Source organism: Poecilia reticulata, chromosome 18, assembly GCF_904066995.2.
Source record: "Poecilia reticulata chromosome 18, P_reticulata-male-v2, whole genome shotgun sequence".
Taxonomy (NCBI): Eukaryota; Metazoa; Chordata; class Actinopteri; order Cyprinodontiformes; family Poeciliidae; genus Poecilia; species Poecilia reticulata.
The window spans coordinates 13,807,389-13,833,968 of NC_088847.1; the positions used below are offsets into that span (position 1 = coordinate 13,807,389).

Consider the following 26,580-nt stretch of genomic DNA (forward strand, 5'->3'; position numbering starts at 1 on the left):
TCACGTTTCTTTTTTATTTTTTTTTTATTTGCTCGTCTTTCATGTCCTCCCTCAGCAGGGTCGACTGCGCCCCCACCTCGTCTGCCAGGCCATGCACCAGCAAACATGCCCATGTCTGAGGAGCTACGCTCTCCATGCTCTGCTAGCTCCCTGCTCGGCATGTAATTCTCCTAATTTATCTCCTTGCAACAGAATCACGGGAGGCATTGGGACACGGCAAAAGCAAGAAGAAGAAGAAAAAAAACACCCCTAGTGAGCGGTGGCACAACACTGGTGACCTTTTTGAGGCAATTTCCCCCTAGATAATTCTTACACATGCAATCTCTCCTGAAGGCGACGTGAAGTCCCTGTGGGAGTTCGCAGTTTCAAACGACCCAGTATCGTTTCAGCAGAGACGCACCAATCAAATGTCAAGAGATCAGAACGAGCCCATTAGCATGTGATCAGCCTTGATCGGTGAACAACAGATAAATTGTTTCTTCATATCTTTATATTTTATTCCAAACTAAGCACTCACACGACTTGGGAGTATATAAGTGCATGAACCTGCAGCATGACCTCTAATGGACTTTATTTAGCCTTACAAGGCTGATTTTATATTATATCTATAATACACAGCATATATACAACGTTCCAAGTGAACCTGTGAACGACAACTGCCTTTGTTTCCACAGCGGATGGAAGAAGAGTCAAGCCACAGCTGGTTCTTTCCACCAGTCGTTATCAGGGGGAAAAAAAACCCATGACCGAGCAGCTAAGCTTCGCTCACTCTGAGTTTCCCTAATGATGACCCGACTAAGACGCTGTGTCTGGACACAGAAGAGGTTGTTTTGCTGCGTACTTCCTTGTGGTTTTGCTTAAAACAGTTTCAAGCGGAACAGGCCTTGGACCGAGCCGGAGCTGTAGGACCAGCAGGGATCCAAACCGTTCAAACTTCATTCCTCAGAGTGTTTTAATCACTGGTAGTCTGGTAATGTCTGCTTTATGGGTGATTTTCCTTTTCTGTCTTGCCACCAAGTTATACAAAATAGCCCTTAAAACATGCTGATTTTCTTGAAAGCTAAAAGCTACATGCTAATAAGGCTAAAGGTATATAGCTCAGCGCATCAGCATTTCAAAACAAAGCTTCTCCCTGCTTGTGCCGTCAGCCATCAAAATCAGATAAAAGTTAACAAACCTAGGCCAGAATTATTCATACTCCAGGCAGCTTTGGATTCGACGTTATATTTTTGAGAGGAAATGAGACTAATGTCTCATAAAAGATGAGATGATTTGAAAGAGGCTCTAATTTATAAAGCGAAATTTAAAAAAATTAGTTGCTGGAAAATAATCTATGTCATTCTTAATCATCAAAAACATTTATTAGCAGTATTTGCTAATTGGGTAAAAGTTTTTGCAGTTGGAAGGCCTCAGAGTAATCACCCTAATCTTTAGCTCCCTTCACAGGTTCCCTATCAGATTCAAGTTTGACTGGGCAGCTTCGAAATGTTAATGTCACTTCCTGTAAGAATAAACGTTAGTAAAATTAAAATATTACTTTAAACATAAATCTGAAAAGTGCATAAATAATTTTGGGCTTCACTGCGATAACGCATAAATGTGAGTAATCTTATAATCCCTTTATCAGTTAGCTGTAAGGCTACATTTGATCTCTTTTATATGTTTGTGTTTTTTTTTATAGAAAAAATAGGAATCAGTCAAAAAGGTAGAGGCTGCTGAAATGTTAGAAAAAAAAAATCGGAAAACGTTATCGGGTAGGAAAAACCTGATCCACGCATCTCGAGTCTGCAGAATTAGCAAAGCAGAGAGGGCTGCAGTGATCACCAGGAACTGCAACTTCTACCAGAACCAAAGCTCTGCTGCAGCTTCCTGAACACGTCCACATCCTTTATGTTTGTGGTATTTGATCAAATTAACTTTTATAGCCAGTGAAAACTGTACTCGAGACCTTTCGACGGCCCCAACAACAAATATTTCTGTTTTTTGATGTGTCACCCTCTCGCTAACGGCTAAAAATAGAGGAGACATCGTCCTGCTTTTGACACTTCAAAAGCGGCGAGAAACGGCTCTACCTATTGTGCGACCTGTGACCCTGGCGGGTCTGTGGCAGCGCGCATCACATTTTCCATACGTTGAGCACCGAGGCTTGACTTGGCATCCATGGAAACCTGGAATGTGGAGTAGCTGGCAGCAGATGCTGTGTTGTTTTGGAAAAGAAGCGAGGCTCAGGGTTGCAGCAGCAGCAGAGTCAGGGACATCAATGTGCCCTCTGCTGCTCTTCATGAGAGAAAGAAAAAAAAAAAAAAACACACAGCAAAAACACGAGGCTGGTCAAAATGGAGGACTATCTGGGCCGCCCAGAACTGAACCCAGAGACCAGAACCGCTCGGCTGACGCTTGATATCATTTACATGGAACTTCCATAACACTTCCTATGATGTTGCTGAGTTTACAGACGGAGGTGGGAGACCGGCCCACAGGATTTGGAGCCCCAAAACAAACCTCCCATCTCGTCTAACCGCCTCTTCTGTTGTGTATACGGCACTGTCCGCCTCCCCCCCCACCACCACCGCCGCCGCCGCACACCCCATCTCCATCACAAACACGCAAGAGGCTTCGATAAATTAAAAGTTTCATCGCAGTCTGAAAGCGAGTCATCGCTCTTGAAAAAGAACTGCGTGGTGCGTCAGCAACCAGAGGGGAGGATGAGGGAGACGAGGCCTGTTACTGGCACACACACACACACACACACGCACGCGCATGCACACACACACATGCACACACAATGACAGACCCAGCATAAACACACTCACACACACACGCAGACGCACACTCTGGAATACGCGTCCACAGACACACTGCATAAATACACACACCCACCAGCCCTCACACCCCGACACACGCAGAGTAAAATAAAAACCTTTTCCTCCTCTTCATGCACGGAGCAGAGCCGCCAGCACAGCAGCAGCAGCAGCAGCAGCGGAGTGAAGCAGAAAAAAAAAAGAAAAAACAAGCAGGAAAACCACCAAATTCAGCCTCTCTTCCTCTTATTCTCCCTGTCTGTCTCTCAGGAAGGCGAGCATAGAAGAGAACGTACCTCGGAAAACCTCCTGCTGCATCTCTGCTGCGATGTGTTCTCTCCCCTTACACTCCCTCTCTCCCCCTCGGTCTGTGAGTGCGCACGCCTGCCTCAGTGTGTGTGTGTGTGTGAGTTGCTGTGTGTGTGAGAGAGAGAGAGAGAAAGAGAGAGGGAGAGTGCAGGGAGAGGCGGTGCACACACACATACAGCCAGCAGTGTGTGAAGACAGAGGGCAGGAGTGATTCTCACACTCGAACTTGCTTGCTCTCCTTCACTCACTCCCCCTTTTCTTGCTTTCTGTCTTTTTCTCCTCTCTCACACCAGTTTTTCCTCCTTGAAAAGAGAAATTCTTACTGGTTTTGCTCTTTTTTTCCCCCTAAATTATCCAGCAAGTGAATCCTCCACAGATCTACACACCCTGAACTGACTCTCCCCCCCCTCTTCTGAATCCAATCTTCTTTTTATTTGGAAGTGTTGTTCACTCTCTCCAACACACACACATAGAGATACTTTATATACACAAAGCCCAGCGATAGGGAGAGGGAGGGAGAGGCAGAGGGAGACGGGAGTGGGAGAGCAGGCAAGCAAGAGGACGCCATTTAAGCAGTTTGTTACGAGCACTGCAAGTCCCCAAAATGGCTGAAAACAAACAGGAACCACGCCAACTCCCAAAAAACCTGGGCACCAAGGACGGACGGACGGACGGATGGAGGAACGAGAGGACGGCGAGGGGAGTGAGAGAGGAGTGAGCTGGAGGGACAGCAGGAAAGTGAGACGGGGAGAGAGGACAAACTGGCCGCAGTCAAATGGTGGAAGGAAGCAAAACAAAACAAAAAGTTGAAGGGAAAATGGAGGCGTTAAAGGGCCGCTCCTTTCGCCTGACGCTGAGCTCCAGTGAACTTCAGTGGTCTGTCACAGCCGCGTTTTAAAAAGAAAGTGAAAATCAGTGCAGGAAAGGCAGAGACATCCTGACTGAGTGTCACTGCTGCTGGGAGGGCTCAAACACAGCTTCGTAAGACATCTCCAATAAATGCACAGGCAAAAACCTTTGACTTGGTCTTCTAATGAGCAGCCAATGGCAGGTCAGTCAGAAAATCAGAGGAGCTAACATCAAGCTAGCATCCGGATGCAAGCAGGAATGTTTTTAAAGGGCAGACCGGGATGTGAAAGTTGGAACGGCAGCACATCTGCCGCAAGTTAATACGATGCCAGCGATGATTTGGGAAGCCAAGTCATCTGCTGGTGTTTCTCCACTAGGTCTTACCAGGTGCAGTGGTCTCTTAGGACATTTGAATGAATTTATTTCAACTTACAGCAGCACCTAGCACCTGAACGCATTGACAAAAGTACCAATAACTCTGTGATTGACTGGGCCACTGGGCTGCTTCTTTGATTATTGGTGGTGGTCATGTAAATGTGTATAAATATTTTTATAGTTGGGTTGTACTCTTTTATTTTCAGATATACTACATACCCTCACAGATACATATATAGTAAAGGGAACAGAATATAAATGCACAACACTTTTTGAGATTCTGACTCGTAAAAAGTCATTTTCTTTTACAAGGAAGTGAAACTATACACTTTATCACAGGAAATCCAAACAAAATACATTGAAGTTTTTGGTTTAAAGCTAATCTTAAAACCCATCTGTTTTACTTGGCTTTCAACACCAGCAGGATCTAGTTTTAAGTTGTATGTTTTAAAACTAAGTTTTTTTTAAAATTATTATTATGTTGTGTTTAAATGTACAGCACTTTGTATCAGCTGTGGTTGTTTTAAGGTGCTTTTTAAATAAAGTTGGTTTGGTTTGGTTTGGTTTACATGTGACCTAATGTAAAAAGGAGTTCATCGGGTAATTCCTCACCTCATCTGCCACGTTTGTATGTTTGGTTGGTTTCAATCCATCAGGGGAGAAATTGGCTCAGCTTGCAACAATGGGTCAAACAGACTCCGGGCTCAAAACACGTCCCATTTCGCTGGCGTACGTCAAAGCAGTGAGCTGAACTTTGTTTTCTAAGGCTTTCAAAGCACCCCGCCCCATCCCACAACATATTTTACGTCTCTATCAAAGCGTGAGCAGCAGTGTCCGGGGCAGCCGGTTTTCAAGTGTAAAATCAGAGGAATGCCTGTTAAAAAGAGACAGAGGGGAAAAGTTGGACTGGCATGAACAGAAACTGGGCCGCTCATTGACAGTCCATGCCCTCGGCTAAAAGGGTTCAAGTGTTGCCAGAGACAAAGCTGGCCAATTAACTGCTTTTAGAGCTACCTGGGGCTAGACTGGAACTACTGGGAACAAGATACCATTATGTTTTGTGGCACCGCCACTCGAACACCATCCGGGCTTGTAAACCAGGTATCAGTTCTGATTCATCTGTGAAAATCGAGGCGCGTTGCCTTCGAGCAACAACTGGTGTTGTGTTTGGTTAAAAGGCGACCTATTATGCTTCCTTGAATGGGTTAGGATAGATCTACACAAACATGTTCATAATATTTTTTAGCACTAATTCATTGTCAGAAAATGAGAGATTAGTTTGCACAGTTCTGCCTATTTTGAGCTCATTTCAGAATGAGACGTTTTAGGGTTTCTGTCACTTGGCCACGCCACCCTCCCCCAGCCCAATGTTTACACTCCCACGAGAAAATAGCACACAAACAAATTCCCAATTATACAACAGTACATCTTTGAAAAGCAGACGTGGAGCCTCCTGCACAACCGACAAGAAAACAGCAAGGGATTTCTGAAAGGTAAATAGACATCAAAACGCTTGTTTTTTTCCAGCAGCCATTGTGCAGTACATACTGCGGCAAAACCAGCTCACCAAATAAAGCGATCTGGACCTCCGGTTGGGTTGGTAAGTGACGGCATGGTTTCCCCCAGAAAACTTGCTAAGCCTGGTGGTTGGGTGCTTCAACTTATGTTTTTGAGTTGAAAATATCACTTGATAATTATGTGTTATTAAAAGATTGGAAGATTAAGACCTGAACATCAACTTTGATGTCTTAAAAATGCAAACATTTTAAAAAGACTTAAATAAATAAGTAATGCTCAGCCTGGTGGCCCGCCAGGTTTATAATACACTGGGGGAAATCCTGTGACTGGCTGGGATATGCTGCGGTTGCTAGGTAACGGGCTGGGATTTGCTGGGGTTGCTAGGTAATGGGCTGTGCTAGCTGAGGTTTTTCAAACAGCTCATTTTCCAGAGACCAAGAAACATACTGGTGTCTGGATGGGTGATTTATTTCATTTCATTTTATTTTATTTTTTTAAGTGCTTTTGCTACTTTTAAAAATACAAAAATGTGCAAAAAGTGAATTTCGCATCCCTTTAAATTTTAAGTGTATCGTTTTCCTCCATGGGTTGCTTTGCAGAACTAGATTTAGTCTCCGTTGCAACAAGAAAGCAGAAAAGTTCCCGTTGGTGTGGAAGAAAGTTGGAGTCCTGCTTGGCTTCGCCACCATCACACGTCCCACTGTCCCTCTGAGTGGAAACTGCCCGGTCCACACACACACGCGCACACACACACCACACACACAAACACACCCCTTCCCTCCAGCAGCAACTCTCACACAAGTACACACCAAGTGAACCTTGACGCCAACAACCTCCCCCTCCCTCCCCTCCATGGCCTTTCCCTCTCTCCCTCTCTTTCATCACTCTATCTCAGCCTCATTGTACGCTGCCACACTCGTCTCCATGGAGACCGCTCTGAGGCTGGTGGTTGCTCCTGTGACCTCTCTGGCTCACAGAGTTGAACAAACTTTTTTTCCTCTCCTCGGCTCCCCCCTCGCCAATCCCCCATGCTACTTCTATCCTCTCTCGTGTGCTGCTGCACGTCTTCAAAGCATTTCCAGGGTGTGTGTGTGTGTGTGTGTGTGAGTGTGTGTGTGTGGGTGCGTGTGTGTGTGTGTGAGAGAGAGAGAGAGAGAGAGAGAGAGAGAGAGAGAGAGAGAGAGAGAGAGAGAACATGAAAACTGGATGTGAAATTAAGAAAAGACAAAGCGGAGAGAGCCCTTCTGTGTGTGACGCAAACTGCCCGTTGGCAAAAACAATGTGTGTGTGCGCGTGTGTATGTGTGTGGTGGAGCAAGCCAGGCGCTCAGTCCATGCATGTGTCCCAGCATTGTTCTGCGGCCGCAGCCGGTCGCCAGCTTCGTATTCAGAGACACCCCCATCGTCCATCTATGCCTATTCATGGCTGTTCGGTCGAACGTGATCGCAGCTTTTCATGCTGCGCTATAAAGCGAGACGACTGAATATGCAAAGATGTAACAACTAAGGAAGCCATCTTGGTACAAATTCTGAGCAATTATCACATCAAGACTTATTTAAATGGTTTCCTTTGAGACAAAAAACTGACTTTAAATGAGTCGCGGGTCGGTTTTAACGGACCAGCACGACTTCCCACAGAGGCACACAAACGATCCCAGCTCCATTGTGCCATTAAAACAACTTTTCCGACTGGGTTTTTGTTTGTTTGGCATCATCTACCAGCTCAGAAACGAGGAGGAAAAAGTAAATTACATAAAAGCTCAAAAAACTGATTTTATTTTTTTCCACCCCCAGACATCTGGTTCTGATCTGCGGATTTTCTCTGGAACCTTTGGAGGTTATTCTGCAAAGCAGGAGTAACATCGCAGAGAAGACAAGAGAGTCTTCAGTCAGAGGAGCGTTCATCACCATCGTAACACTGACTGCTACAGGAGAACGTTCGATAATATAAATTACATTGTCATTCAACATTCCTCTGGGTTCAATAAAATATTTTTGATCTCCAAGAACGAGCCTGGATGAGCGGATATCAACAACGACTGGACGTTCAAACATTCCAGCTAATTATTTTACTTTCGTTTCACACTCTAAATGATCTTGAATTCATACGGTCCTAAATAAAAACAACAATACGCAGTTTAACGTATTTTACATACAAAGACAGACACAAAGAAATGCCAGTTTTCCAGCGTGATTCACACTGTGACTCTCTCCTGCAGGGCACATGGCAGCAGTAGGTGGACGTCAGCCTGAGCCGTGTCATTTAGAGAGACGGTTTGTTTTTTCTGTTTTACCTCACCTTTCTAAACTTCTCATCAAGTAGAATTACTTTGATTACGACAGCCGGACAAATTGCAACCTATCAGGACTCTGAGTTTAAACTTTACCAGACTGAGGCTCTTCTGTAATGGTTTCTCAGAACGACATCTCTGGCTGAGTTCTGCGTTCACTGGGACAGATGATGGTGTTGATTTAGCTGTAAAACTGGACAGTAAAACTGGACAGCATGCATCAATTTATGCCTCTTTAATATTAAAGATACTTTGAATCCTCTCTGATGGTGTCACCTATATGTAACTGATTGTTACATAAGTAACGTCTAGCTAAAATGGAATTAGGAGGTTAAGAATGAAGTTTTGAATGCAAATCGTTGACTTTGTAAAGTACTCAGACATTTTTTTAATGGAACTGTCCTATAATTAGATTTTTTTTAAAAATCACAGTTCAATAAATTTAAAATCTAAGGCTATTATTATCAAATTTATGTTTGCTATTCCTTATAAAAAAATTTAAAATCCTTTAAAATATATATTTATATAAATACAGAACCAAAGTCCCTAAAAACTAGCTAATTAACTAAACATCAAATCAGTGGAAAATATTTTTTTTTAAATTATACCTAAACAAACCGTGACACCATTTTGGTAACCCCAGAAATTCGGTAACGTTTGAAATTCCTGTAAAAATAAATATGAGTGAAACTGCGGTTTCCTTCCCCAGGACTCGCAGACGAGCTGAAAGTCGCCAGAACGCGGAAGCATCAAATGGTCCAGGCGCAGATCTGGGTGGAGACGAAGAAGGGGCGGCTCAGCAGGGTTATGACCAGACATTAGCAAGCCGGCTGGATTAACTGGTATGCAACCATTCGGAGGATAACTTGGGCAGAGGGCAGAGCTTTGAAAGTCAGAGCCAGCAAGACTCAAGTTTCTGATCAAGTCGGTGTGCATGATGCAGAATCACCAGCGTCTCCACTGGGCCCAGGGTGATGCTCACTAGAGCAAAAGCTGCCGCCTTAAAGCCCGGGGAAGTGACACAGAAGGCAGCAGCTGATGCCATTTGTACCGGAATCCAGCAGAGGAAACACAAGTTCCCAGTAAGGCAGAGCATCATCAGAGCAGGGGAAGTTCAAACCTCGACCTTTCAGCTGCTAACCACAGCCCATGACTGAGAGTTAAGAGAAGATCTTGGAAGGCAGATAAAGTTTCCAGAGCGCACAGCAAAGACGTCAATCAGGCCAGATTCGGCCTTCACATCAGAGTCCGCGAAGCAAGCATGCTGCTGGAGCTTCCAGTCCCCCCGGGAAGATCGGATGTGGGAGCCCCACGAACGTCAGAAGGACAAATATCTGAAGTTGAGACGTAGAGGAAGAGCGGCTGGCAGGCCCGCTGTGAGCAAACTGAGGAGGCCTGCAGGGGTTATTTCAGGGCAATCTGAGCACCGTCCGTTTAGGGTTGGTAGAAATTAGAGCCAACAGAAACATCAGTGAAGCTGCTATAAAAGCCCCAAGACAGCTGTGGATCGAGAAGGGAAGATGGTGCTTAGACAGGCCTGGGACTGATAACTGGTCGCCTAGGTGATGATTTAAGACCCGGGTTAATCACCGACGATGAACCATCAAGGTGTTTCATAGATCTAAGGTAAAGGTGCATTTATTCTCACAAGGCAGTAAGAGACAACAGGAAAATAGCTACTTGGATACAATATTTAAAGTTAAATAATACTTACAAGGTGTAAAGCAACTAATCAGTGTCAAGTAAGGCTGGTGAGGACAATGTCCACCTGCCACTAAACATTGAGGTAGAAGGGGAAAAGATTAAGCTTTAACTGTAAAAGAAAATAAACTTTTAGAAATGCTACAAGCAGCTAAAACGTTCTGTGAAGGTATAATTTGCCACTGCCTTGTATTTATGTCAGCTGTTTGATGGATAAAATTGCTAAAATATTTTTTTATTATTAAAAAAGAGTGAGGTAGGAGAGGGGGGGAAAATAAACTTGCCACAGAATAAAATGAGTGGTTAAAAGTGCTAAAAGAGAACGTTTCTTTTTTACAAAATGACTTTGAATTATTGCTTTTGATGAATAAAAAATATTAAAAATAAAAATATCGATAGCAAAAACAACAACAAAAAAAAAAAAGCACGCAGAAATTGTGAGATGTGCAGATACAGAGGCTGACATGCTGTTTGAGGCCTAACCAAGATTCACTTTTAATAGTATAAAGATACATGCACCGTATTTGCATGCATCGCTATAATGCAATTTACATAACTGTGGTTATTAAAAACTGAGTGAAAATCTCTGTGGATGTTTTACATCTGACGGAGCTGCATCTAAAGAAGGATTTTTATTTCTGTGTTGTTGATATTCAGCAACGCTATGATTCAGGCCAGAAATATGGCCTCCACTGACCTGCAAATTAAGACTTCCTGCTTCCAGTAAAACAGCTGCATGAGTCAGATGTCTCGCTTTAAATGAGAAAGTTAAGGCCTACAGTCTCAGTCGGTTCCCAAAATGCACAGTCATACTTGCATTTTGACTGTTTTTGTTGCAGTGTGATCGACAACTCTGTGTTTTGCATGTGTTTTTTTTGTTGTTTTTTTTAATGTCAGGCCTTCAACCTGACGCTTAAATTAATGTGAAACAGCTGCAGTGCTCACAGCAGCTGCAACACAGTCGGAAACACTGCGTGCGTTTGCCGCACATTTGTGCATTTCCTCCAACTTCAACCATTCGGTTGAAGCTGGAGGCTGTGCTTCTCCTTTCATGGATATGGCGAAGAAATCCGGAGGCACGTTAAAAATGTTAGTAAACATTCCCAGTCGCAGAAGGATGACTAACCTGCTCTCCAGCTGACTGAGCCCGAGATCAAAGTCGGGGAGTTCAGATGTCACTTCTCTAAGAGGAAGCTGCGGCTTTGCGAAGCAGCCAACTCTGCCTCTGCAAGGAGAAACACGAGCACAGAAAAAAAAAAAAAAAAAAGAAAAAAGAAAAGCAATGATGAAACCGAGGCTATTTTCTGCCGCTGCAGAAATGGCACCGGGCTTGTTTACTTTTTGGTTTCACATGAACTGAGATAAAGTGCTGTTCAATCCCACGGCATTGTCTTAGAGACACAGAGGCGGCGTCTTGAGCACCCGGGCCTCGGCAGACAGAGGGAGAGAGGCGAGCGTGCTGCAGCATGCCTTCTGCTAATACTTCTCTGTTTACAGAAGCAGGGCAGCAACATAACCAGAAAATCTGTGCAACAGCTCCACCAGGAAGGACTCGAGCTTAACTCATGGACTCATGAGGACTCATGAGCTACCGGCTGGTTTTTGGAGCTCAGGAGAGACGTCAACGTTTTATGTTACAGAACGCAGCAGCAGAAGCAGATTAATTACTTAACGTTCATTAAGATTTCATCCTTAAAGGTCAGCAAATCGCTAATGGTTCATCCATCCATTTTCTTGCACCCTTGTCCCTCAGTGGGGTCGGGAGGGGTGCTGGTGCCCATCTCCAGCTAACGTTTCGGGCGAGAGGCGGGGTACACCCTGGACAGGTCGCCAGTCTGTCGCAGGGCAACACAGAGACACACAGGACACACAACCATGCACACACACACTCACACCTAGGGGCAATTTGGAGAGGCCAATCAACCTGACAGTCATGTTTTTGGACTGTGGGAGGAAACCAGAGTACCCGGAGAAAACCCACGCATGCACAGGGAGAACATGCAAACTCCATGCAGAAAGACCCCCGGCCGGGAATTGAACCCAGAACCTTCTTGCTGCAAGGCAACAGCTCTACCAACTGCGCCACTGTGCAGCCGCTAATGGTTCATCTTGAGGATATTTTTTTTTCCCATCTGAATGTAGTATCACCTCTTTATAGAGATATATAGGAATTATTTCGAAGTTTATTGCAGTCGTATGTTATCACACTGAGACAAAATCCAACATTTAACTTCAGTACATTTACTCAAGGGAAAAATCCCACTTTAAAAAAACAAAACAATTGTTTTTGACTTAATTACCAGCAGAGCACAATTCAGAGAACAATTACTGGCATCCCTGCTGATAATACTTAGTTTAATGTCATTTTGCCAGAACGACGCTAGGTGGTTTTCAACTCTGACAATTCACAAAGCTGGAGTAAACAGAAAGCGTGACCTTTGACCTTTTTTTTTTTTTGCACCGTCTCTCTATATCAGAGGTCTCCAGATCTGCTGTCCTGCAGCTTTCTGATGCATCCTTACTCCAACACATTTATATCAAATATATGGCCCATTACCAGGCCTTTGCCAAACTTGAAGAGGTAATTCAAATTATTGATTCAGCCGTGTTGGAGCGGGGGGGACGGGTCTCAAAGTTGCAGGGCTGCAGCTCTCTGGGACTGGAGTCGGCAGAGTTGATTTGGCAGTAGATTATTCTGCTGAGAGACTGATGACAACTCGTTTTCAGTTTTCTGCCAGAGTTCGTCCATTTTTTATTTAAAATGCCCCGCCGCTTCAAAGAGCTTGTGATTTCCTGCACACTTTTGACATGTTTGAAGCCCAGAAGAGCTGGGAAAACTTCAAAAGTGTACGTTTGCGAGTTTCCAGCAGTGTGTTTTTCTGATGTTTCATTCGCCACCCATCCTCCTCACACCGCACGGCGGCATAATTAATATAAAACTGGGCCCTCATCCAGCCTGTGGCATGTGGCTGAGAGCAACAGCCCTCTGTGTCTTCCTATGTTTGTACCACGGAGAAAGAAAAACTTGTGGGTTAGTGGTTAAATGTTCTGAAATTTAAAAAAAAAAGCATAAAATACAAAAATGCTTCATGTTACATTTATTACATTGATTTTTATTAGGTGTACCAATTATAGCAGCATCTGAGATTTTGTTGAAGATGTTTATCGGGATGTTTTTCCTCTCAAAAGTTGCAATTTTCAAACATTTGTGAGTTATTTTCATTAGTTCACAAGGTTTACTTCAATAATTATCTCATCATTCATTTCCTAAACTACTGCATGAGATCACATTTTACCTTTTATAGATATACAAACAGCCTCTGTTTTATGGTTATATTCCTTAAGATAGCAACAATGTTCCATCTTTGGGTTAAAGAGCAATAAAATGGAGTATGAAAGCATAAATTATCTTGAGATAATTAACAGAGGGTGTTTTAAGTTTTTAAGGCGTCAGAGAATCACAAGCCTCACAAAAAAAAATGCTAGGGGTTTAGCTGGTTGAACCCTGTAGAGAAACAGTGAAGGACGGAAACATTTACGCTTAAAACCGGTCCGAGTGGATCAGAAAGGCCTGCTGGAGGCACGGAAAGGGTTTCATCCAGTCACCTGATAAGTGCTGTTAGACCGTTACACAGCTATTCTAGACTTGCCTGATTATAACGCGGTAGGCGGATCCGTCGACGTATCAAGTGACACACGGGAGGTTTCATCCACCGGAGGCTCACATGCCCGCGTTCAGGTCGCCTGAGCCGGTGAACTACTGCGAGCGTGTCCTCTCCATTACCCCTGGTAATGGAGACACAAATGTATGAAAAGCAGGATTTAGACGGGTGCGGGCGTCATACGGGCGCCGCCAGAGGGGGCGCCAAAGCAATGGGCAAAAATAATATATATATTTTTGTCGCCATTTTCTGTACTTCACAGCTGTTTGTGCATGTGTAAATGATATTATCAGTGTATAATAGCATGTGGTATTACAAGATTTTTCTTCTTATGAATCCATGACTAAGTGAGATTTATTCACCCGAACGTTGAATCCCTACAGGGGGTATGCGTGGTGTTATAATGTGAGCATACACCTGAGATAGTACATAGCTGCGCCCCTGGGTGTGGGGGAGTGAAGCAGTCTGGCTGGCAGCAACCCGCTGGCAAAATGTGGTTGTGTAACAGGAAGGAAAACAAGCGGAGGGGAATAGGGACGGGAAGGTTTAGAGAGCGGATGTTGCCAAAGGAGACTAGAAAGGATAGGTGGAAAATTATCTGGGAGGGGACTGGTTGATACGGTGTGGAGGAGGGCGGCCGGCTGGTTTTTCCACTGACAGAGAGCGAGAGAGAGAGAGAGAGAGAGAGAGAGAGAGAGAGAGAGAGAGAGAGAGAGAGAGGCAGAGAGAAAGAGAGAGGGTATGGCTAAATCAAATTAATTAGCTCCTTCATCTCCAGGCAGCTACTCAGGCATGCTGTCCTGGCAAAGAGGTGACAGTTGGAAAGAGAGGAGGTCTGTGGGCATGGGAGAAAAGGAGAAAGCCACATAGGACATGGTGGAGGGCTGAAAAGCCTGCTGTGTGTGTGCACCATTCAGGAGGGGCGGCGGGGAGGGGCGAATAATTCTCTGATAAGCTCCAGGGTTGTTTTTACTGGAGCCACTGCTCAGTCACAAGGAGGAGGAGGAGGAGGAAGTGGCTGCGTGTTGGCTGCTGTCCTTTGAGGTGATGGTACTTCCTGTTTCTAGACAGCCTGTAGTTTGAAGGCGCTGTAAACAAGCCTTGCTCTTCTGCACGCCTCTTTAAATAGCACTTCAGTGACAGCCCTCTGGAAGGAAGGGTAATCTGAGCGAAGCTCGCAGGAAGCAGAGCGACACAAAGGGACTGTGACTCCAAAATCAAACACAAGATCACAAATTGGTGACTGACTTCAAAAGAAAAAGGGTGTGTGGGGGGGTGGGGGGTGGGGGGGACTGAAAGCTAGAAGAACAAACAAAGCGAAGCAAATGTAACAGGCATTGTGCCAAGGAAATCAGCAGAGAAAGTAAAAACAGAAGAAGAAGAAAAAAAAAAGGACACCAGAGACGAGATTTCTGAGCTTTACCGATAGGCAAAACAACAAGAAGGGGAAGATTAAAGCGTAGAAGGAGAATCCGAGAGAGTACACAGATGGTTGGAGTTCTGAAAGCAGTGAGGAATTCCTGAATAAGGAAAAAAAAACACACAACACACAAGGTTCAAACAAAAAAAGAAGATAAAGCAAGACGATTCACTGGGACAAGCGTAAAAAAAAGAAGCTTTCCTACTGCTTGAATGAGAAAAGAATGACAGAGTGGGAGCAGGACAGACGGTGCCAAGGGTCAAAGCCTTGTAAAATGAGAACAGAGGAGAGCTCAGTGCAGCAGTGTTGCCCAGACAAGAGTTGGCTGCACTGTAAGAGCCCGAGATTAGCACTAAGCTGATTGCAGGGTGAGTTTGGGATCAGGAGAAATTAATTTAGCACCCAGATAGTTCCAGGAAATGATTGAAGGGACTCTAAAAAGATAGAAACTCATGGCGAATCCTCCGCCGTAGCACAAGGCGGCTCAACGTTTGCCCTGTTGTCTCCTGATTCCTGCAAACGAGCCAGCGGGAAAACGGAAAGGAAAGGGGGTCCTGAGAACAAGGAGGGCTTCGAAGGGCCGTTTGGACATTGACGGGGGAAGGATGAAAGGAAGAAGAAGAAGACGCTCGGCAGCGGCTGACATCAGCCAAAACAAACACCCAGGGAACAGGACATTCCCTCATGGGCTCCGGTGGGCTGGCCTGTTCCTGTGAGCTCTGAGGGAACACGCCTCCAGCGTCGCGTCACGCTTTCATATTGCAAAACAGCAGCCAGGCGCTTAAGTCAAACAAACAAGTTCCTCTTTCAGCGTGCGGACGGGTTTCAGAAGAAGAACTGCAAAACAAAAACACTACGCAATCTGAGAAGCACAGACCTGTTTTAATGCTTCTGGAGAAAGTGACATCCACTCATTTAAAAAACAAAGAAACAAAAAAAAAAACAACCAGTTTGAGCTTTTTATTTCTCTAAAGCTAGCAGATCTCGGTTGCCGTTCTGGTCTTTTCATTCAGAGTAAATCAGATATTGTCTCATTCTGCTTCTTCTACCACGCTCTGCGTCTGACTGCCTCTCCTGCCTGACGTGGCCCCTCCTTCAGACCCTGAAAACACACAGTCACTGCCCGTCAGTACCAGACAACAGCTCCCCCTAGATAAGTGAACCAGCAGCCTTCAGAGGAGGCCTGCTCTGAAACAGACTGAAGCAGAAACATCTAATTCGTTCATCTTGGAGGCAGTGAGATGCATTTATTTAACTCCAGTACAGATAACATGCCTCTATTGAAAGGGGAAGCCATTATAGTCAGCATAAGATTTTTTTATTTGATCATTTATGTTTTCAAGATTCATTTGCATTTCCAGGCTGAAATTTCTTGATTTTTCTAAGGACATTTTATTAGGGTGTCTGCAACTTTCAATAGATAACATGTTTTCAAAAATGTTTTATCTTAATCCATAACTTTGTTGTTTCACTATTAGACCTATTAATTATAAAAATAACCGGATTCAATCAGTTTTATTTAAAATAAGCACTGCAAATTTGCGACTTGAGTGATTTTACAACCAGGTGACTTTGACACCTTCTTACAGCAGTGAACTGTATGACTGCAGATTTGTCTGCTAATAAAACACCCGTTTTATTGAAAACATGAAAGAATAACATGAAAATGCTTTTCTTTCAACTTGGTTGTGTAAAAAAAAACAACACACAATGGAAGAGGCAAGGAGTGAGATATTAAAGCAAATAATAACAGACACAGTTGACAAAATCTGCACATAATTAAGACTTTTAATGCTTAAGAAATACATTATTATTTATTTTTTTTAGATGAAAAGGTAACCTTGTCTGCAAAATACCAACACACCAGTTGGTTTTTATTATCACGAGGTTTTACAAATCAGGAAATAATGCAGCATTAATGTGGTTTTCAATTTAGAGGTGTACTAAAAGGTGTTTTATTAGCTGTATGAAAATCTGAAACAATTATTTTGGCTCAAATAAATTTAGTTTCCATCTGTACATTTTCAGAAACTTTAGGTTAAATTGTTAAATCTAGTATATAATGTGGCATATTAAGGATAAAGAATCTAACTAAAATATAAATAAACATAAAAAGGCTTGAAAAAATTAATATATTTTTTTATTTTGGTAAACTTAAGTGGGATATAACAATGAATGTTAGAAATAATTTTCTTACTTCATTTTTCTTTTTTTGCATATTTATCCACGCTAGTGAATTGAATTATTCTTTTAATGTAAAAGGTGTTTTTACAAAACTATTTAAAAGCAGAAAATTTGCTTAATAATACTTTTCAAAAGAAGGACAAGACAACTTTAAAAAGATTAAAATCAGATACAAGTATTTGCCTTGATTCTGATGGTATAGACTTTTAACTGGAAGAAAATAATTATCATTGCCTCCACAATTAAAAACATTTGTCTGTAAGTTAAAATGACTCTAATTGAAGTAATTGCTTCCCTTATAACCACTGTTCTAACATTTCAGTGTTTGTTGTGAGCAAAAGGACATACTCGAACAATTTAAATAATTAATTATTTGCAGAGGCTTTGAGCACAACATAGGTTTAACCAACTAGAAATTAGTCACCTCTTGAACTAGTTGTTTAGATGACAGCAATTGTTTCCACCGGAAGATTAATTTTGTCCAAAAAACATCCCTGAATGTCATTAAATATTTTCTATAACCACACTATCAGTGCTGGTAAGTATCTGTTTATGGATTATTGACCATAGGAGAGGTTGTTTTACAATCATATTTTACTACTTTTGGCTTCACCTGCATTGATGACTCAAAGAGAAAACCTGACACCATTACAGGGTCTTTCTGTACCAGCAGGGGGAGCTCGATTAAAAGCCTCGCATGTTCACATTTTTATAATATGGTTGTGAAATATCTTGGCTGTGGCGGCCAGAGGGGGGAGCCAATAAGGAATCCTTTGTATACTCATGGTATAGCATGGCACATGGTGAACAAAGTGATTTACTGTCAGATTTATCTTTCCATTCCTGACCTAGAGGATATGCAGAGCATTTCTGTTTGTTAGAATAAGCGAACACTGAAAATGTATGAATACATATGGATACTGTAGGTGTGATTTTTATGTCATCTTCGCCTCAGTGATGTTTTTCCATCAAGACCTGCTTAAAAAAGGTATAAAAAAAACCCCCAGCAAACAATAATTTTAACTATTATAAGCCTAAGAAATGTGCTATCTTATTCTGGAAGTTAACATAAATGTAAAATTAACATGAAATTATCCACACATAGTCCATTATGTAGGTTCACAGTCTTTTATTTTAACCAGCAAGTAATACAGTGTGACAAGACACGTTTGTTGGGGATTATTACTGTTTAGGCACATTTGGTAAATATTTAATCAGACTGACATTATGCAATTACACCAGTAAGAAGATTAAGGCACACTTTAGCTTTTGCCTCCAATTAGGGCACAAACTAACACATATTCCGACTTATCTATATGCTTACATTAAAAACGATTTGTTGTCAAATGATCTTACCTGAACACCAACAATCACAGTTTCCCTCCCTGCCGAACGCATCTTTGTCCTTTTTACTTTGTGATTATTTATTGTGTTTTAATCAATAGTTTTATTATTATTATTTATGTGACACTCCAACATAATAACAACCAAATATAATTATTTTTCGTCGTGTCTAGCTTGTTATAACAGAGTATTACGCAAAAACGGTGACTATATATTTCTCAGAAACAGGTAGTAAGCTAACAAAATGGCTTCAAGTGGCTTCTACATAGACTCCACTGCTCTAATATTCTGACAAGCTAGCTTCGGGCTTTTAATAACATCCCATTCTGACATTTTAATGGCTGTTTACCTATCTTAATACCCTTTATTAATCAGCCACGGAGCTCGACTGTATATTTAACCAGTAGGTGCCTGTCTGCGTCCTTCAAGTCAGAGAGAATATTCCAGACTCCATCTTTCCTCGCTAACAACAAGAAGCGTATAGCTGATCATCGCCATGTTGGGTGCTAAGAGAGAAGGCTGCTAACTGTTGTATTAACGGTCCTTACACTGAACGTTAGTGAACAATATCTACGTTTTTTCATCAAGCACACGTCTAATAATGTCTCAATGAGTAGTAAAAGAAGCTGCTTGTACGGTTAAAAATAAAACGTTAACGCGACGTTTAACACGAAACTAAACCGTCGAGTCTACCTGACAAAATTACAGTAAGCCTCACACATCAACACAAGTAGTGAGATAATATACCTTTTATAATAGTATCAAATGGGACGAATACATTTAATAAATATGTTAGAAAGTTTTGATTAGAGTAGTTTGAGCTATTCGGAGGTAGTTTTGTTAATACAAAAAAAGACATTCTAATATAAATATAGCCTATATATGTATTACCTTCGGAGGTGTAGTTGAGTCATATACATATCATTTTTGGGCAATTTCAATTGTTATGCGATGACACGACCCGTCATTTTAAGTAGCACAAGCGCCAAAAACCATTGCTTTTCTGATGTACCTTGAGCCGTGGCCTAAAAGAATGTGGTCCATTTATGTAAAAATATAAGAAACCCATCAATAAGCCATTAATAAGATCTGAAATAGATCAAATTCATAACACCAATTTGTCAAAATAATCCAGTTATGTCAAAAAATAAGCCTTAAATGAACAGTTCAGGCTTCTCCCAGGGTTTCCTAAGCGTCACGCCGAAATTCCCCCACCTCCGCACGGCTATCCGTCGTAGTCAAGTCCGATGCTTGCGATTAAGTCCCAAAGATCCAAAAAAGTACTAAAAGAAAAAAGTAAAACTTAACAGGTACCGGAAGTAACTCCAAAAACGGTCCGCTGTACAATATTTTAAGATTAAAATTGTTATGTTTTTTAACAATCTGCCCTGGTTTCCTTAAATACATTACTAGGCCTTTAGCTCTGAGCCTCTTTTCTTAGAGCACAGGCTGATCCAGAGCGAGACGAACGAGAGAACAGAGATTTTTTTTAGTTTTGCTCAGAGGGAAGAAAGTTCACTCGGCAATCCTCGGCAAATATCGGAAAGGGGGTGGATTTTGATTAAATTATTTCACATAGATACATTTCTTCATTGTCATTGGGTTTCCCTTTTCCATTGCTAAATATTAATAAGAAAACCAACCAATCCAGAGAGTGCCTACTAAATATTTATAGATTTTATGCAAAGCACAACATGCACCGCCCTTTCTCTTTCGAGAAAGCCAATAAGAATGAGCTCCCACAATATTTGTACCCGCCTTCAACTATGATTTGCTGGTGATACTAACGTATACTCTGATTGGCTTTGCGTGGAATCTTATTAATTATTCATAAAGCTTCTTTCAAAAACCAATGAGCGTGTTACTACGGAGTTGCTTGTCCCACCTTCTCAGCAAACAGTCCTTGTGCTTTTGAGTGGGGAACCCCGTAGTATGCTCTCCGTCTATATAAGCAAGCGTTGGGCTGCTCAACGTTCAGAAGCGCTTAGAGCGCTCAAGTTAGTAGATCGGAAAAGGGGAGGGAGCAGTAGTTGGTCTGTGTAGGCAGGAACTGAACGTAAATTACTCAGCTCCAAAGGCAGCCGACAACAAAGGCACCTGGAATATTGCCTTCGGAGACTTTCCGGTCACCGTTGGCGGCCTGGCCGGAGTCGAGGTGACAATTTACAGGCTGTTCCTGCTCACAAAGCGGCGTGCCGAGGAAGGACGCGTCTCTTTGAATAGACAGGATGCACGGACCGCCCTCCGGTGACAGCGCATGCCCATTGCGCACGATCAAGAGAGTTCAGTTCGGCGTCATCAGCCCAGATGAACTTGTAGGTTTTCTGTTTTGGGGTGGGATTTATTTTCCTATTAATGAACTATTTAATAGTTGACACATTAAATTATGCAGTTTTATCGGTTAACGAAGTAGTTAACACTTTCGTCAAAGACATGGTTCTGTTTGCAACTGGAAAGTCTTGCTGTTAGCCTAGCCTAGCTAACTGTGTTAGGCTGGAGCTTGAGCTAACTAGCATGTTGCAGGAACTTAACAAAAAACTTAAAGCACAACACTTTGAAATGACCCATGAATTAAACCCCCTTTTAAAACGTTCGATGTTGTCTGTAGGGCCATCGTAAATAATTTTTGTGACTCGATATGTAGCTTTTAAATTTTGTTGTACTACTTAACCGTGTACTTTATGATCTGTTATCTGGCATAAATAATAATTTAAAAAAGCTTATGAAACACAGATTTTATGTATTTTGTTGTCATTTTTATATGCTGTAGTGTGTTTTTATGTGGAAGAAAGTTGTGTTCAATTATTCTTCTACTTTCTATGCAGTGTTTACATTTTCCGTTTTGGAAATTAAATCTGAAGAAGTTGATATCAAAGTTACTATATAAAGTAACTTTTACATAGTGACAGATAATTTGAAATGCTTCTGTATTTTGGTATTTATGAAAACATGATTGCGGTTATTCTGACTTTACCATGTGTTGTCCTCTTTAGAAACGGATGTCTGTTACCGAAGGGGGTATCAAATACCCTGAAACCACAGAAGGCGGACGTCCTAAGCTTGGTGGCCTTATGGATCCAAGACAAGGGGTCATAGAACGCAGTGGGAGATGTCAGACATGTGCAGGTAAAGTGTTGACATGTCTGAATTTCATCCAATAAACATAACCAGACGTCTCTGTCCCAAACTGAGGTTGTGAACCTCTCACTTACAATACATTTGTTCTTTCAGGCAACATGACTGAATGTCCGGGCCACTTCGGACACATAGAGCTGGCGAAGCCGGTTTTCCACGTCGGCTTCATATCAAAAATAATGAAGATTCTTCGATGCGTCTGCTTCTTTTGCTCAAAACTTTTGGTGGATTCCGTAAGTACTTACATTTTATTACTGTAAATACTGATTATAAGCCAATATTTTGCATTTAAACATAATGTTCAGTGGTTCAAATCTAATTTCTAGAGTAAATACTTTTTGCTCATAACATCCAGTAAAGAGCAAATGTCTTTTATTAAATATTAAATATAAAAATTTTAAATTAACACTGCATTTTATGAGTAACACGGTCTACAATAGTATCCTTATATCAATTTTTTTTGCTGCTCTACTATATTATTTTAACACTTTTACAAAATAAATGAATAAATTTAGCAGTGTTTCTCAAAGACTATCTGATTCGCCACACGTGGGAATGGCAGGTTAACACTAACCACTTTTTCATTTGAGTTTTATAGCTCATAAAACAACTCATTAAAAGTTCTCATAAATTTAGTGTTGTTTTTTTTTTTTATCACCCTACTATAATCCTGTTCTTCTACATTTCCTACGTTACATTTTGTCGCTTTGAGTTTTGCTTTTGCTTTTCTTCCTAGAACAATCCGAAGATCAAAGAAATCCTTGTGAAATCCAAGGGCCAGCCCAGGAAGCGTCTAACCCACGTCTACGAGCTGTGCAAAGGCAAAAACATATGCGAGGGAGGGGAAGAGATGGACAACAAATTTGGAATGGAGCCACAGGAGACGGAGGAGGACATTACCAAGGAGAAGGTATTCGATACCGAGTCCTTGTTTACCTTTCCCAGCCGTTCTGAGCTCGGTTTTCCTGCCACTCACCCGTTGGATCTCCTCTCAGGGTCACGGCGGCTGCGGGCGCTACCAGCCGCGCATCCGACGCTCGGGCTTGGAGCTGTACGCCGAGTGGAAGCACGTCAACGAGGATTCCCAGGAGAAGAAAATCCTGCTGAGTCCCGAACGCGTCCACGAGATCTTCAAGCGCATCTCGGACGAAGAAGACATCATCTTGGGCATGGACCCCAAGTTCGCCCGTCCAGAGTGGATGATTGTGACCGTGCTGCCGGTGCCTCCGCTGGCCGTGAGGCCCGCCGTGGTCATGCAGGGCTCAGCTCGCAACCAGGTGAACTAAAATCATTCTTCCGTGTTTCTACGATGCCACGCCTTGCTAAAATTGTCTAACAAATAATAAAAAAAAAAAATCTGTTTCAAAGGACGATTTGACCCACAAGCTGGCGGACATCGTGAAGATCAACAACCAGCTGAGAAGAAACGAGCAAAGCGGCGCAGCTGCTCACGTTATCGCAGAGGATGTGAAGCTCCTTCAGTTTCACGTGGCCACGATGGTCGACAACGAATTGCCAGGCCTGCCGAGGGTTCGTATACATTCGCATCCAGCTGGATTTTAGCAGCTAGTATGAAGTCAATCGTCATGTTTTTGCTGCTTTGCTAAGAAAAAAAGACCTTTTCTGTTTTTTCAGGCGATGCAAAAGTCTGGCCGCCCTCTCAAATCCATAAAGCAGCGTCTAAAGGGAAAAGAGGGGCGAGTGCGGGGTAACCTGATGGGCAAACGCGTGGACTTCTCGGCCCGAACCGTCATCACCCCTGATCCCAACCTGCAGATCGACCAAGTGGGCGTGCCACGTTCCATCGCGGCCAACATGACGTTCCCCGAGATCGTCACACCCTTTAATATCGACAGGTACGGCCGAGAGGCTCCCGGGTTTGAATCGTTGTCAACTTTGCGGGTAACTCCAGCTAATTTTGCTCCGATCGCTTTCATTAGATTGCAAGAGTTGGTCCGGCGAGGCAACAGCCAGTACCCTGGAGCAAAGTACATTATCCGAGACAACGGAGACAGAATCGACCTGCGATTCCACCCTAAACCAAGTGACCTTCATCTGCAAATTGGCTACAAGGCAAGACCAACACAATGTTCTTATGTGTGCTCACATATAGAGATGTCAGCCCACCCAAAGCCCACCATCTTGTCTGACAAGCGTGTTTTACAGACTTTTTTTTTTTACTTTGAACTCAGATGAACTAACAGAATGGAGGATTTAAATGACGGCCACTTGATAAAAACATTTGTAATGTCTTTTTAAGGAAAAAAAAATGAGGAAAAAACATCAATTAAAATCTTTTTGTTTTTTGTTTTTTTTAAAGTCTGGGTGATTTTTTTTTTCTTATCGCCCTGTAGAGATGTGAAAAGACTTAAAAATTTCTTTCAAATTGTTAACTTGTCGTAGAAAACCTTTTTGTGCTTCTGAAAATAGTTCCCTTTAAGTTTTCTTTCCTCGGTAACAAGTTCCTGTGTGGAGTCTTTTTTTACAGCGCTGTAGCCACGCTGACTGATCAAAACAGATTAGATTTTTAGATTTCCAACTTGGACGACACCCAATCAGAGCAGATCGATCGTAAAATCTGCTCACTGTGGTCGCATTTCTCCGTGCATATCTGTCTGCAAGCAACATGTAACTCATATTCTAACTGTAATTTGTCTTGATCATTTTAGGTGGAAAGGCACATGTGCGACGGTGACATCATCATCTTCAACCGACAGCCCACGCTGCATAAAATGTCCATGATGGGGCACAGAGTTCGGATCCTGCCCTGGTCGACATTCCGACTTAACCTCAGGTACAGACGAAGATAAAACCTGAACAGCGATATCCCGGTCAGGATTTCTGTTGTCCCTGAAATCATCTTGAGTCACTTACGATTCTGCATTTGCACATAAACAAAGGAGTGAATCAAAAAAGTGTTTCTGTAAAGCATTGCTGCAACCGATGGCGCTGGCAACAGATGTTAGTCCAACTTTGCAGGCAACTCCGATGTTGAGATTGGATAAATATTATTTATGATGATAAATATTTTTTTGTTGTAGGAATTGACTATCAAAGTTTTTGGTTTCCCGTGGCGCAGCTTAGCGATTCCTGCATCGTCTTTTGCTTTCGCTGACGTCTGTTTTTTTTTTCCCACTTCTGCAGCGTCACCACCCCTTACAATGCCGACTTCGACGGGGACGAGATGAACCTCCACCTGCCCCAGTCGCTGGAGACGAGGGCGGAGATTCAGGAGCTGGCCATGGTGCCGCGGATGATCGTCACGCCCCAGTCCAACCGGCCCGTCATGGGTATCGTGCAGGACACCCTCACAGCCGTCCGCAAGTTCACTAAAAGAGACGTGTTCTTGGAGAGGGTGAGTGGATTGCTGCTGGACCGCCAAACAGACGCAGGGTTGAGGTCGCTTTCGCTCATTGCGGGTTTTCCCTCCTCTCTCAGGGTGAGGTGATGAACCTCCTGATGTTCCTGTCCACCTGGGACGGGAAGATGCCTCAGCCGGCGATCCTCAAACCCCGTCCGCTGTGGACGGGGAAGCAGATCTTCAGCCTCATCATTCCAGGACACATCAACGTGATCCGCACCCACAGCACGCACCCCGACGACGAGGACAGCGGCCCGTACAAACACATCTCCCCCGGCGACACCAAGGTACGGGGCGAACATCTTTATCTACCGATTTAAACAAAGGAACCGGCTTCGGATTGCTTAATTTCAAGAGTGAATTTTCAACCAGGTCATCGTGGAGAACGGGGAGTTGATCATGGGCATCCTGTGTAAGAAGTCTCTGGGAACCTCGGCCGGCTCCCTCGTCCACATCTCCTACCTGGAGATGGGCCACGACATCACCAGGCTCTTCTACTCCAACATTCAGACGGTGGTCAACAACTGGCTGCTCATCGAGGGTAAGAGACGCATCCACAGCTGCAAGGTTCCTCCGCTGCCTGGAAACTTATTACATTTGATTTAATAAGACTCCAGACTCTCTATGGATCATAAAATTAAAATCACATGTGATTTTATTTGTATTTCTTATTTAACGGAAACAACACAATTGTGAAATTCAGTTTTTTCAACATTTGCAGAATATTGAAAAAGGTTTTTGCATATTTGTGGTGGAGACGCAGCCAGTGTCTAAGTTTGAGTTAAACGGGACTTTTCTTCACACCGATGTGTTTGTGACAACAACAGGTCATTCCATTGGTATTGGAGACTCCATTGCTGATGCCAAGACGTACCTCGACATCCAGAACACCATCAAGAAGGCCAAACAGGATGTGATAGAAGTGAGGAAAACTCTTAGATATGTTTTCACAGAATAACCATTTAGGAGTTGTTTTCTTTTTGGTGCAAGAAACATCAGAAACGTGTCATTGCAGAGTTTAATTCCCCTCCTCTTCATCTGCCAGGTTATTGAAAAAGCTCACAACAACGAGCTGGAACCGACACCCGGTAACACCCTGAGGCAAACCTTCGAGAACCAGGTGAACCGCATCCTGAACGACGCCCGTGACAAAACGGGATCCTCTGCTCAGAAGTCGCTGTCCGAGTACAACAACTTCAAGTCCATGGTGGTGGCCGGCTCCAAGGGCTCAAAGATCAACATCTCGCAGGTAACGCCTCGCCTCGGCCCGGTCGTCGCCGGAGAACGCCATTCCGGTCTGAGCCGAGCGTAACCCCGTTTCTCCCGCAGGTTATCGCCGTGGTGGGCCAGCAGAACGTGGAGGGTAAGCGAATCCCCTTCGGGTTCAAGCACCGCACGCTGCCTCACTTCATCAAGGACGACTACGGCCCCGAGAGCCGAGGCTTCGTGGAGAACTCCTACCTGGCCGGGCTGACGCCGACCGAGTTCTTCTTCCACGCCATGGGAGGCAGAGAGGGTCTGATCGACACGGCTGTCAAGACTGCCGAGACGGGTCAGTGCACAGAGCAGCAGCAAAACACGAGAGCTGCAGCTAGCAGTGATTTTACTGATCCATTATTCTTCTGTCAGTT

The 26,580-nt window shown here is 43.2% G+C and overlaps 2 protein-coding genes across 3 annotated transcripts in view; one reads left to right on the top strand and one right to left on the bottom strand.

Annotated features, from left to right (window-relative positions):
• The window catches only part of zbtb4 (zinc finger and BTB domain containing 4), a 27,949-nt gene extending 16,957 nt beyond the window's left edge, over positions 1-10,992 (bottom strand). The window contains exon 1 of the mRNA XM_017310515.2: positions 10,970-10,992. The gene's annotated coding sequence lies outside the window, so the exon portion shown is untranslated. The remainder of the gene's footprint in view (positions 1-10,969) is intronic.
• The window catches only part of polr2a (RNA polymerase II subunit A), a 24,845-nt gene continuing 7,260 nt past the window's right edge, over positions 8,996-26,580 (top strand). The window contains exons 1-15 of one of the 2 annotated variants that reach the window (XM_081599345.1): positions 8,996-9,768; positions 21,447-21,579; positions 21,685-21,821; positions 22,325-22,498; positions 22,584-22,865; positions 22,957-23,118; positions 23,224-23,444; positions 23,529-23,661; positions 24,258-24,382; positions 24,733-24,943; positions 25,027-25,236; positions 25,322-25,490; positions 25,777-25,871; positions 25,995-26,198; positions 26,279-26,501. In XM_081599345.1, the coding sequence (XP_081455471.1) occupies positions 21,453-21,579; positions 21,685-21,821; positions 22,325-22,498; positions 22,584-22,865; positions 22,957-23,118; positions 23,224-23,444; positions 23,529-23,661; positions 24,258-24,382; positions 24,733-24,943; positions 25,027-25,236; positions 25,322-25,490; positions 25,777-25,871; positions 25,995-26,198; positions 26,279-26,501 (2,473 nt within the window). In that variant the 5' untranslated portion in view covers positions 8,996-9,768; positions 21,447-21,452. Of the gene's footprint in view, positions 9,769-20,423; positions 20,769-21,446; positions 21,580-21,684; positions 21,822-22,324; positions 22,499-22,583; positions 22,866-22,956; positions 23,119-23,223; positions 23,445-23,528; positions 23,662-24,257; positions 24,383-24,732; positions 24,944-25,026; positions 25,237-25,321; positions 25,491-25,776; positions 25,872-25,994; positions 26,199-26,278; positions 26,502-26,580 lie in introns of those variants that run through there. The other variant, XM_008435419.3, reaches the window with a different exon arrangement.